The sequence below is a fragment of the Crocodylus porosus genome, unplaced genomic scaffold (genome assembly GCF_001723895.1).
Source record: "Crocodylus porosus isolate Cpor-Errol unplaced genomic scaffold, CroPor_comp1, whole genome shotgun sequence".
In the NCBI taxonomy this organism is placed as follows: Eukaryota; Metazoa; Chordata; order Crocodylia; family Crocodylidae; genus Crocodylus; species Crocodylus porosus.
The window spans coordinates 35,958,068-35,971,828 of record NW_017728918.1 but is presented as its reverse complement, the minus strand read 5'-3'; the positions used below and the strand labels follow the sequence as shown (position 1 = coordinate 35,971,828).

General features: G+C 44.1%; 1 protein-coding gene across 3 annotated transcripts in view; it reads right to left on the bottom strand.

Annotated features, from left to right (window-relative positions):
* The window catches only part of FBXO25 (F-box protein 25), a 72,258-nt gene extending 60,500 nt beyond the window's left edge, over positions 1 to 11,758 (bottom strand). For 2 of the 3 annotated variants that reach the window (XM_019537474.1, XM_019537475.1), the window contains exons 1-2: positions 11,670 to 11,752; positions 3,000 to 3,143 (exon numbers count right to left, since the gene is read on the bottom strand). In XM_019537474.1, coding sequence (XP_019393019.1) covers positions 3,000 to 3,136 — 137 coding nt within the window. In that variant the 5' untranslated portion in view covers positions 3,137 to 3,143; positions 11,670 to 11,752. Of the gene's footprint in view, positions 1 to 2,999; positions 3,144 to 11,669 lie in introns of all 3 variants that reach the window. The other variant, XM_019537476.1, reaches the window with a different exon arrangement.
* Between the last annotated feature and the right edge of the window lie 2,003 nt (positions 11,759 to 13,761).

Genomic DNA, 13,761 nt, shown 5'->3' with positions numbered 1-13,761 from the left:
AGGAGGGTGGCTGGGGTGTAGGAGGAGATGTGAGGTGTGCTTGTATGGCAGTCTCTCTCTCTCTCCTGCCACTCCTGGCTCTGGGACACTGGGGTGGGCCCTGTGTGCCTGCTCACCACCACTCCTTCCCCACCCCCCATGTCTGCCACTGCTGCCCTTCTGCTATTTCCCTGTCCCCCACTTGCCACGCCCCAGTTGTATGGCTAAGTCCGCAGGATGCAGTAGGAGCCAACCCAGCTCACACCGCACAGAGCTGGCTAAGAAACAGGAGGCCCCACGATGAGTCCTGCAGTCTAGCACTGCAGCCGGGAACCAGGTGGTGCTGGAGCAGTTGGTTGGCTAGCCAGCCAGCAGGCAGCCGGGGCTCCACCTTCCTCCTCACCATCACTGTGCTCCAGCACCACGTGGCTCTCAGCTTCATCGCTGGACCGCAGGGCTCAGCAGAAGCCAGCCCTGAGGACTGGAGTGATCACCTGCAGTCATCCCCTGCCTCCCTCTTCCCCCTTCGCCTCTGTGTTCTTATCTGATTTTCCCTCTTGGTCACAGGGAGGTAGGGCACAGCCCCAGGGTCACAGGCCAGAAGCCTGGCAGGCAAAGGCTTCTGATTGGGGTGGACAGGCCTTGCTGCTGCAGCTGCTTCCCCTGGGTCCTACTAACGCTGGTGCTTGTCATCTTTATCTTATTTATTTTTATATTAATATTATATTATATTATGCATAATATAATGTTTCATAAAACTCGACATATTCATATATTTATTATATTATTATCATCATTTGGAAGTGTTCTCAACTTAAGAACACAAAGCTTTAAAATTTTGTTTGAAGTCATGTTTATCAATACTGGAAACAAAGAGATATGAACATACAATTAAGATAAGCAGAACAAAGTTCCTGAGAATTTTAATGCATGCTTACAAAAACAGAAAGTTGCAATTCATATCATACTTGTCACAAAATACGCATTAAGTCAAGTAACAGAAAGTTCTTACAAGATTTATGTAACATTTTGTACACAGCATCTACTTTTTCTTCCTTTTAACAGTATTTTTCAAGATGCAGTCAAGATAATTTCTTTCAGAAAGTATTTCAAGGCAAGAATGAAGAGGGAGGTTTAATGGAACACTGTTCTGGACAAGCAAAGCTATTCTCCTCCCCTGCCCCGCCCCCCCCCTTTTTTTTTACCCCATTTCTTTTTTTTGTTAAACACCTATAGTAGCAAGACCATGTGAGAAAAGCAAGATGTCAGTAGCAGATCAGCACAAAGAATAGAAAGAGAGCACAGTCTGCAACATCAACTGAGTTGAGTCTCAATACAAATTTAACTCATAATGTACATCCACGATGCATACACTTCACTCTTGCCTCTTAGTTTACGACTGTGATTTGCAAATTTCCAGAATGGAGGTATGAATACACCAAGACAACCCATTTGCTTATTAATTCTCTTCAGAGCTACCACAAGGCTCTTTTGAAAATTACTCACATCTCAGGGAATTAACAACTTGACTATTAGATGCCTCCATGACATGCTATTAAGTGAGTTCAGCTGATATTCCTAGCACAGAGCATTAACCTCCACAATTACTTTTTGGCACTACTATTGTGTTTCAGATGGTACAAGAAATATATTAGAAGACTTGCAGAGCATGAGGTCTTATTTTGAAATTTTTCTTTGTTCTGCAGGTTTACTTCCTATTCCTGTTTTAAAGTGACCATATTTGTTTATATTATGGAGCTAAATGAACATAGTTGTTCTTGTTGGTATTCAGTTTAGGCTCTATCCATTTCTCTCCTGGACTCAAGGAAGGTCAACTATGAATCCAAAAGCTAGTCCAACATCTTATCTCCCATTAAAGCTGGTCAAACAAAAGATATATTAAAACTCAAACTCATATCACAAACAATACTTTCAGGGGATGGAACCAAATAGGAATAAATCAAGACAAGAACTGCAAAAATATTTAGGTCACAGAAGTTTACTAAAATCTGCCAAAAATATTATTCCATTCCAGTATCAAGCTAGCTAATATATTAATCAGATTTACTTTAAGAATTACAAAGGAAGATGTATATTTTTGGCACATAAGACTTGCCACATACATCACTGGACTTAGCATAAACATCAAAGGCATTATGCGGCAACCTGCATGCTGAAACGGGCAGGGAGGGAGTTATCAATGGTACCCAAGGGTGAATTTGATACTAACAAGAAGTGCAAATGATATTAGCTAAAACCAGGCATATGCAGATGACTGTCCTACAAGCTTCTCACAACACTGTGAATGCATTTTGACCTGTAGGGCTCTTACTTAGGATGGGCCATGACTGTCAAGACAAGTTCACTGCTCCTGACTTAATGCACACGAGTACTGTAAGTCAGGACAAAGATAAAACCAACTTTCACTTGTTACACTTGCTAGACATGGCTCAGTTTTCTTAAGTGTGATTGACAAGTCCTTTCAGTCCCCCCCTGACATGCTTGAATCACACTCAGGCACTCACTCAACATTTATTTCTAAAATATGAAATAAGTAAACCCAAATAGTTTATAAACATTTTTATGCAATCATTGGGCAAATGGGCATCCCAGAAACTGGAGTTTGTTAGAAGTTATTTTTTAGGAAAATATTTTACTAACTCCCTCATTTTGTTATAGCTACATTATAAGGGATAATTTGATTTTTTTTTTAAATTAGTGGAAAAGCACTACTAAACCTTAATTATCAACACTGACTACATTTGTCATATTACGTGTGACCTTTAAGTGTCCTGTGTACATTAAAACATTATTTTCAAAATACTGATTAGCACTCTTTGTCCAAGGCAACTGATTACAGTTAGGTATTTCTACTGCATACAGGCAAAAATGTATATAGCACAGAAAAAAGACACGGTGACTAGAAATCATAATTATATCTTTGAGCACAACCCCTCCTATACACCTCTCCCCTGACTTCATTGGTGGAATAATACTGGTCATTCTGTCTTGAAACTTACACAGTGTGACTGATATCACTAAGTTGGGCCTTCTCATCTTCAAGTGCTGGATCAAAAGATTCACATCGTTTCCAGCCATCTTCCGTTTTAATCCATCTCCATCCTGGGGATCTCCAGTCCTGGCCCAAAAATGGCATGACTGTCCTATAAGCAATGAGCAGTTTATTCATCACAGATGTGACACATGATTATTCCTGAAAATGTTTCAGAACCTGACAAATCTTTATTTCAGTCCCTCTTCCATTTTTGAGCAGGGAAGTTATTTTCAGGAGGCACAGTTTTCTGGTGTAAGCAATTAGTAGTGCTAACAAACAAACTGTTCCCTGTTCTCTCTTGTGATTTTTAAAGATGACATGAAATTCTGGGGAATTTTTTTCCATTGAGATTTTAGGTTTCATCTAGATTGGTTTCTTCCTGCTCTATTTTTGTTAGCTGTAAACTTATTATTTCTCAATCAATTACAGAATTGTGGGGGAAAAATACCAATCTCTTATTGTAGTATAAAATGCTCCCAAAGCATTTCATTTTTCCAAGACCTGTTTCCCTAAAACAGGAAAGACAAGTAATATCAAGTTCATGTTTCAGGCAAAAGCTACAGCACATACATTTTTGCATTCAGCAACTCACCACAATTTAAAACTCAGCTTGTTTATTAAAGCATTAAGAGGACACAAATCCAATTACAACTCTCCAACTTTCTGTCATTTTTAAGGTACAGTACTGTGAGGACTGACACTCTGCCTGTGAATACAATTCCTCCTTACATATTTCACACACAAAAGATTATTAGGTATGACAGCGCAAATGACCTGGAAATGGGAGAACCTTGCAGAAACTCAGAAATTGTTAAACTGGAAATATAGTTTGTGGGGATATAATATATAGGAACCAAAGAAAGAACTGAAAAGGAAAAATATTAGAACTAAGCTAAATAAATCTTGGCAATTTTGTACCCCTCAAAAACAGAAAACAACTCCATAAGTCTTGTAAACAATATATCTAAGTTATTCAACTGATACACTCTTACTACTTAGTAATTTATTTATAAGCCCGTTACTTTGGATGCAGTTTTCATGTCGTCACAGGGCACTTCAGTGCCCTGCTCCTATAAAGAGGTACAGGTGCCAGTTGCCGGGGCAACCGCAGTTGGTCAGCTGACCGGAAGGGGGCAGGGTCTGACCTATATAAATGTAACCCGGGCTGAGGCCAGGGAGGCAGTTCCCCATGTGCAGCCAAGGAAGAAGGAGCTCTGCTAGAGTAAGCAGAGTAGGGAAGCCTGATGGCCTGAGCAGCTTCTGTTCAAGGATACTGGGTGGAGGAAGCCCCAGTAGGGAGCTGAATGATGGTTAGCCAGTTGGCTTAGAGTTTACGTTGTAGCCCAAGGGCTTGAGTTTTCCGTTTGTAGTTTTGTAAGACCGGAGGACCGGGTGAGGCTATTAGGGGTTGGAGGAGGTCTCATAGGGGCTCCACAGTAGTGTGGGGACTCCGGTGCCAGAGACGGCACAACATTCAGGGGTGCACTGACCCCAGCCCTGAGAAGGGGTGCAGAGGATTGGGGGCTAGGTAAGGTGGAGGCTGCCTGAACCCCACGGGAACTTTTAGACCCAAGGAGGGGATTTGGGGGCCAGACGTGGCTACGGTCACCTGAGCCTCAATTGAGGGAAGGCCCCGGAGCGGGCACGGTTGCGAGGGAAGGCCCTGGAGTGCACTGGTGAGGGCACGGGCAACTGTGAGAAAGGAGAGGGCAGGAAACATCTACTAGGAGCGCGGGCAACTGTGAGAAAGGAGAGACCAGGAAGCGTCCATGGGGAGCATCCGTGACGGCCTGGGCCATTGTGAGACAAGCCCAGGGAACCCATGAGGGTGCAGGCAATTGCGAAAAGCCAGGGGGCACCCATGAGGGTGCGGGCAATTGCAAGATGAGCCAAGGGGCACCTGTGAGGGCGCCGAGGGGAGAACTGACCAGACAATGTCTGGTACATCTGTGAGGCTTGGGGCGTGGCACAGGGATACATCAGGGCACCGTGTCAAAGACGACAAAAAGGCAGCCTCCCTTAAACACTAATAACATCAAAGACGTGGCAGGAGAGAGATGGTGAGGGTGTGTTGACACCAACTTGACACGGTAGGGGGCACTAGGGGAGTTCACGGGACCCCTAGGCCACGCCCCGCCACACATCTCCAAGGAATAAGATTTCAAGTCATATAGAACTTATTTTTCAATGTCTGTCTTTGGTATTCATATCTGGCAACTGTGCAGTCTATGGGTATCTTTTAATACAATCTCCCATTAACTTATGTATGGAATTTTTGACCATTACTACTACTTCTGTTGTTAATGTTATTTTAGATATTCTGGGGCAAGAAACACAAGTTGCAAAAGCCTCGTAGACAACTAGATTTGGGGTAGGAATCTGACTCTAACTGCAATGCATCCCTCATCTCTTAAGGTCTACCCACCCACCATATTTCAGTCTCTTATAGTTGATGTCACTCATATTTAAAATGCTTTTTCAGAAAGTGTTTTTAGTTTTGTCTGTATCCTTCTTGTTTTTGAATTGTTAAATAGATCAAGCCAAGTTTCCACAGACTCCAAGAGCGACATCAGCAGCCAGTAATGTCAGGAACTTCCTTAAACATCTTTCAGTTCAATTTATAAGCATTGCATGTCTTTGTAAAGATCATATAAACCTGTACTTTTTATTATCCACTCAAATTCAGTACACATTTTAGCAAACTATGTCACTCATTTTGGCTATGGAAACAATGATGCAGAAAGCTCCAAACTGTAGTTGAAAGTGGAAATATTAATCATTTTCATTATTATTGATTAGTTGAAAATTTTTAAATCCTGTACTCTGTAAGATTGTGTTATGGATCTGGTGAAAAAAAGAGGGGAAAAAATATTGTGGAGGTTTTGTCTCCAATTTGTCACTATTTAAATTGTAACATTTTAAAGAGTTTTTAATTTTTTTTAAGAAAACTATTTTTAAGAAAAAAAAAAGATTGATGCATTTCTTCTCCTTTCCCCAGACTGCTGAACGTAATTATATTGATTTTTTAGTAAAGGGGCTTGGCAGAAAAATCTGAAGTTTCAATTAAAAAAAAAAGTTTCAATTTGAAAAGAATTTCTATTTTGGTGTTTCTCCTCGGGGGAGATGATGAAGTGGAAAGCATACATGTCTTGGCTATCAATAACCCCCTCCCCTCATTTTTTGTAAAATAATTAATTGAAAATAAATAAATAAAAAGATTTTGATTCTAATGAACAAGATGGAGCCCTTTCTCAATGAGCTTATATAATATTTTTAACACCCACATATTAAAGGTTTGTGCTGACTTTTTTTTTTTTTTTATATAAATAGCTTGGGGGGAAAAAAGAACCTCTAAAGTTTCCCATATCACTTACTCACCTAATATCTATTTGGATGCAACACTCTTTAGATTTTTTTAAATGAAGTCAGTGGTATTAACACACATGATGCTTCCTCAGGTCACTTTGTACTGCTATTTTTGTAGTACCTAGATGACCTAGTCATAAACCTGAACATATTGTGCTTGTTGCATTAACACAGAATGAAGGTACCCGACTTACAGAATGTATGTTAAAAAACCAAAAAACAACCAAAACCAAAAACAAGAGCTTACAATCTAAAGGAGAGAGCAAATGAATATAGGCACCTAGGCAGAATACAAGGAAAATGAGAAACAGTATTAAGAACTGTGAAAGTGATGCAAATGTCGTAGCATACCAGCAGCCGATAATTTCTGGTAGCATGACAAAGGATATGGTTCCAAGGGTGGCTTAAAGATGAGATAATCATTTGCAGAACTGAAGGAAACTTGTAAAATGTGGGGACAGCAGCATGGGAGGGAACATACAAAGTGGCTTTTTGAAAGCATAATATGACCCAAGCAATAGGCTTAAAAAACAAAAAAAACCAGCAAAAAAGATACTCTTGATAGTGATGGGAAGGGAAATACTGTATTGGTAATGGAATAAACAGACAAGGCCCTATGCCTGTGTCTTCAGACCAACAGGCTACAACTTATACCCCTGGTTAAGGAATGGAATTTGTATCAACTGTGACGCAACTATGGCAGTAGCCTGTGGGGATGGACAGAAGAGACTTTATACTAGATGTATTCTTTTGTAGAGTGACTCTACAAGATTTGACATGGCTTAGATGCAAGAACTTAGACGATGTTCCTAAGAAACATGGTTCCTTGCCTAATCCACTAGCAAAACAGCAAAGCTATACATGGGGAACAAGAAAAAAGGACCTGATAGTTGAACAATGAGATTAAGTGCCTTTCCCAGGCAAAACACCAACTGCACTTCAAATTGCATACTGGGATGCATCCCTATTCAGTTTTAAAGCTGTTGGTGTAACTGCAAACCACGCTGTGTCATTAATCAAGAATCAAAGACAAATGAAGATTGCTACAATAAGGCAATGTTTAAAAGCTGCTGAAAGGCCTACAATAGGTTTAAGTCACTAGTATTACATTTAATTTCACTAGTGATGGCATCAGCAACCTTTCTAAAAGTAATTCATTAGGTGCTGGGATATTCTGCTTGATTGAATGAAAATGGTGGAAGACCATTCCTTGGTATTTTAAAGCTGCACAATGGGTAAAATTTTAGAACAGCTGTGTCCTGGGTAGGTGACCTGTACTACACTGGGAATCTTTGGCTAATTTTAGAAACTACTGAGTTGCCTGACATAAGATCTTCCTTAATAGTAGCAATTGTAGCCTTTGACTGTATCTAGATTCTGTTGTATCAGTACTTCTGATTTCTCCGAAACAGATAGGTATTTTGTTTGTTATTTCAGAGGGAACAATACAAAATCTCCAGGATGGTAAATCAGTCCTCAAGCATCTATCTGTTGCAAGCAGGATTGGAGTTGCTGACATGATGGTCCAGAAAACATGCAAAAGACAAGGGATTTTTGTGAAATCTATTATTGAGTCAACTGTCTAGTTCAGAGATGCTGGACAAACTTTAGGGAACAAAGCACCCTTCTTCGGGTTGATCCCCCATGGTTCCATCTTGTTGCCCCTTTTCTTCAATGCATATATGAGGCTGCTGGGCAAGTTTGGACACTTGGAATAAGATGCCATCAGTGGGCTGAGAATCTCTCCCCCCTCCCCATCCTTCAGCCAACCCAGGTCCTGGCTTCAGCTGGGGACTGAATGCTGGTGAATCAATTGAAGCTGAATGCAGACAAGGAAGAAGCAATTGGTGGTGGGCAGATCTCAAGACTTTGGAGGAAGGGAAAATAAGGATGTCATTGATGGGGTTCAGTCTCCTCTTATCACTCACATTTGCAGACTTGTGGTGCTCCTGGATCATTTGCTGCACCTGGATTCTCAGGTTGCAGCAAGTGGTCCAGAGTGCCTTTCACCAATTCTATTTCGAAAGAAGGCTGAGACTTTTTTTTGCAGAGTGCAGCAACATGCCTTATGGGAATGGGTTGTCAGGGCCTGCCATAGCTCACCAACTGTTTTCCAGGAACAATTCAGAGGACCGATATTGACCTATAATGCCCTAACAGTTTGGGCCCTACATCACTAAGGGGTCACCTTCTTGCCTATGTTGATCACAGTTCTTAAAGTCACCAAACACAACCTCCTGCATGTACCAACTGTGCACAAGGTTCACTTGGTAAAAACCACATGGGAGGTTGTTCTGTAGTAGCCCCTCTGCATTGGAACGCCTCTCCTCATTGCTGGTCTCATACAACCTAGGCTTGGCTTCTGGAAGTGCTGCAAGACCCTTTCTATTTGGCTAAGTGTTTACTTAGCAAGTAATGTCAAGTTAGGGCACTGTTTGGGTAGTCTGTTTTGTTATATAACTTAAAAAAAAACAGAAAAGAAATAAAATACAAGTAATTTGGTCTTTTATTGCAAGCCACCCTGATACTTTTTGGGAAGGGTACATATAATTCTCATAAATAAATAAAACAAAGACAAGGAATTACTCTGCGTTTTAACTGAATCCTGCATGTGCATGTTCACAGAGCTGGAGTCTTAAAGTGTTTTAAAATTCATGGCTTACAGTTGACTAGAAGTATGGGGTTCTTGAATGTTTTAAATGTTAACTACATCTCATCTCCTGGAAAGCTCTACTTACATAGCAATTACATTCAATATAAAAGGCACTTATTAATACATGGTCTTGTGTAAGATTTGATTAGTTATTGTTACACATCACCTGGCTTGAATAACCATGTTTGGTTTTTAAGGTCTTGAACTTATTACACTTCTAGATACTAATCAGCACAAATGTTCCCCAAACTTCTACAAAAAGTGCGCCAGCTTGAAGACATGCCCTAGTACACATGTTCAATTAGCATTGGATTTATGTAGGCCTAAAAGATGACCTGAACATGGACAAATTTCAATTGGAGGTCATCAAGAGCAAAATTCAAATTTAATACATGCTTTCCTTCACCCTCACAAAACTTAAGAGCTGTATGATGTTTCAGAACTACTACTAGAAGCAGGAGCTGTGTTTAAAGATATTGCCAGTCTTGGCCTCATTTAAAATTTAGAAGCCTGTCTCTAAAATCTGGACTGCTTATGGCCTTTCTTTCATGTATTTTCAATCACCACTTAGTGTTAACCATCAGTGTTATTAACGTTATTAGTACACTTTCATCTAATTTTTATTCAAAGAAACAAAGGTATTTTTAGCTTATAAAATACTGAAAACACTTTTTGTTTCTGACAGGGAGTGCACCTCATGGGCTAAAAGGACTGCAACATGGCCCATCTTCAAAAGGAACAGCCATTAAAGACTAACAAAGGTAGAGTATTTTATTACAAACTGTCATTATGCAATGGCCTATTTTCATGAAGGAGTACTGCAGGCTGGAACTTCTAACCCACATACCAAAAGCAAAAAGACTCTACTGAAGGGCTTAGTACTAGCCAAATTAGGGGCTAGATTTAATACACAGTAACCGGACAAGAGCTGATAACAAAGCCGCCTTCTGGAAGAGTTTGGTTGCTTCTGAACTCAATAGTTCATGACACTGACAGCCTGTCCTACATTTGTACAATTACACACCTCCTTTACGGAGCAAGATACTCATGATATTCCCAATGCTTAAAAAGGCATCACCCTGATGACAAGTTAGGCCCCCAGACTAGGTATTAACCCCACTCTGCATCTTTCTTATGACTGCACAATAAGAAATGTATACTGACCTTGGTTATAACATATTACAATGATAAACATTTGAGGGAGGGGAAAAAACACATTGCACTTAGTTTCCATCTTCAGACAGTAGATATGAAACTTAAGTTGTTGAATCTTTGCTTGCACATCTTTTCTGGACATGGGGCCAAAATTCTGACAGATGGAAGATTTGAAAGGAAGTGATCTTGGGAATGAGAAAGAGGGAAGCAAGTGGAGGGTTGCCTATACTAGGACCAGTGCTGCCCCCGGCAGTTACAGGGAGCACCTGTAACTCCAGGCAAGGTTTTTGGGTAAATCTGATTACCTTTTATTAGGCCAACACAAATAGACAAATTCTTTTTTGCAAGAATTTTTCCAACTATTTGAGTTGGTCTAATAAAAGATATCAGATTTACCCAAATAACCTTGTCTGCCTATGTCCTTAGACCAATGGTCACCAAGAAGCAGGTCTTGATCCACCGGTAGATCCTGGAGCCTCTTGGAGTCAATATGAGGAAGGGGGGAGAGAGCTGAGCGCCCACGTGCATGCAGGTGTGTGCCCCAGCCCAGCAAGTCAGCCCATGGGGGAGAGAAGGGAAGAGGGCTAGATCGAGGCCCCTGTGGTGAGGGACAGTGCTGCAGAGGCAGGAGCAGGGTTTGAGTAGGGCCCCACCCAGGTGAGATTTACCTGCTGGTGTACCCCCAAATAATTTGTTCTCCCTCAATCTGCCCCACCCCCGACTTACCTGCTGGGCAGGAGGCAGAAGTAGTGGTGCATGGTAGACATCAGGTTGCTTTAAATACTAAAGGTAATTTCCTACTTTAAATGGCTAGAGACCACTGGCTTAGACCAAGAGTGGTTGTAGAGGTTACAACCTACACCCCTGCAGTCTCCACCCACTCACTTTGAGGCCATTCCAACTGAGTGGGGAAGCCCTGCCTGTCCCAGATCCCCACCTCAGGAGGGGAAGCTCTACCACAGGACCCCCCAAAAGCCTTGCCTGGTCTCCCTCCCGAAAGAGGCCCTGAAGACAGGTTTCTAAAGGGGAAAAGCCTCTGGGTCTTCCCCAGCCATCCATAGCACCCCCACCTCAGAGAGCTCCTCCTCTGCCCAGCAATCCTTCTCCAAACAAAGAATCTCCACTTTGCCCTGCCTGGCCCTCCTGTTTTCTCTCTGCTCAGCACCTCCCAGGGAACCGGGCACCAGAGGCAGCCGGCAGGGAACCCCACAGAGGACACGGGGGAGGAACGGGGCAGCCAGGCGCCCTGCTGGCAGGTGCTCTAGGGCACGGAGCACCGGGGGCTGAGGGGGGAGGGGACACAGCCGCCTGCAGGACCCACTGCAGTTGGCCCCCGGACTCGCCGCTGCTGCCACAGCTGGCGGACGCCCCTCCCCGCTCCACTTCCTAGACCTTTTGCAGCTGCTACCACCCCGGACCCCTACAGCCCCCGGCGTCGAGGCCGGGACAACCCCGCCCTACCTGTCTCGTCTCGGCGCGGCCCTGGGGGCTATTGACGGAAGTGGCCGCGGGCCGCCCGCCCCGCGCGGATTGGCCCGTGGCCGCAGCGCTTGTTGCTACCCGGAGACTCGGCCGCGGATTGGCTGAGGTGCGGATTGTGACGCCACCGGCGTCCGCCAGCCGCCGCGTCACGTGACGCGAGTTGAGCAGCACGTGTCAATGTTTTGGTTGCGGGGCGCGCCTGGACGTTCCCCCGCACCTCCTTGCTCGCCCCGCCCCCGGCGCCGCCGCTGCCAATCGGCAGCTTCCTGGGCGCGAGGGGAGCTCGGCGTGGGGCTGCGGCGATCCTTGCTCCCTGCGTGCCGGGCCCCGGGGCCTGCGTGCTTCGTAAGTTGCCCTGAATTAGGAGTTGTGTTTGTGCAGGATGATGCGGGGGAATCCTTTTTTGGGGTCACGCCGAAGCCCACGTCTCTGCCACGGGGAGACTTTCCTGAAGAAGCCTCGGCAGGGCTCTGCCTGGCCTGAAGCTCCGTTTTTGAGTGCCAGCCCGGCAGTTTTTAGCCCCGCCAGCCCAGCGTGCTAAATACGCAGCCCTGAAGAGGATTAGTTTGGGTGGGGATTATGGGGCAAAATCGTTTTCAGGTCTCACCTCAGAGGAGACTTAAAGGACGTTTCAAGGCACTTGGAGGAGAAGAAGGTGATTATTAGGAGCAGTCATCATGGAGTCATCACCAAGGACAAGTCAAGCCTGACCAACCTGATTGTCTTCTATGATGAGGTGACTGGCTCTGTGGACACAGGGAGACCGGTGGATGTGGTGTACCTTGACTTTTCAAGGCTTTTGATATGGTCTCCCACAGCATTCTCACAGGCAAGCTAAGGAAGTATGGGCAGGATGAATGGATAGAAAACTGGCCTGGAGCATCAGGCTCAGAAGGTAGCGGTCACTAGCTTGATGTCTAGTCAGTAGCTGGTATCAAGTGGAGTGCCCCAGGGGTTGGTCCTGGGGCCGGTTTTGTTCAGTGTCTGTATAAATGACTTGGAAGAGGGCACAGAGTGCAGCCTCAGCAAGTTTGCAGATGACACCACGCTGGGGGAGTAGTAGTTACACTGAAGGGTAGGGCTAGGATTCATTGTGACCTCGACAAATTGGAGGATTGGGCCAAAACAAACCTCATGCGGTTCAACAAGGACAAATGCAAAGTCCTGCACCTAGGACAGGACAATCCCATGCACTGGTACAGGCTGAGGGCTGACTGGCTGGGGATACTCGGCTGCATTGGTAGGTGTGTTGCTAGGTTAGGTTAGATATTAGGAAGTTTTTTCTCACTAGGAAGGTAGTAAAACACTAGAACAGGTTACCCAGAGAAGCTCCATCCTTGCAGGTTTTTAAGACCCCCCTAGACAAAGCCCTGTCTGGAATGATCTTGTTAAGGATGGTCCTGCTTTGAGCAGGGGGTTGGACTAGTTCACCTCCTGAGGTCCCTTCCAATCCTAATTTTCTATGATTCTAAAGCACAGGTCTCCACTACAGGGGAATCTCCTGAGCAAATCCGGGCAGGACACTCCTTGACTCAAAGCGCATGTCTCGAGTGCCAGCTGTCCAGCTGACTTCCACCAGGCCTGCATACCCTGATGTACATGGCTTCAAATAAAGAGCTGGGTTTGGGCTTGGATTATGGGACGAAATCCTTTTCAGATCACCCCAAATCTCACATGTCCACGACCGGAGGACTGTACTGAAAAAGACTGGGCAGGCCCCTGCCTGACCTGAAGCTCAGTTTTCATGCGTCAACCTTTCAACTCATGGCCTGACAAACCTGTGTACTATGCACATGAAAATCCTTTTTGGGTCACCCCAAACTGCATGTCTGTGCCACCAGGGAACTCTCCTGAAGAAGTCAGGAGGCCCCTGCCTTATCCAAAGCTCACTTTTTGCATGGCAACCTTTCAGCCAAAGTCCCCCCAGAGCTATATGTTATTTACATAGCACCCAATAAAAAGATGATTTTGGGCTGGGATTATGAGTGAAAATCCTTTCACCAGAGGACTCTCCCAGAGAAGTTTGGGCAAGGCACTGCCTGACCTGAAGCTTCTTTTTTGCATACCAGCC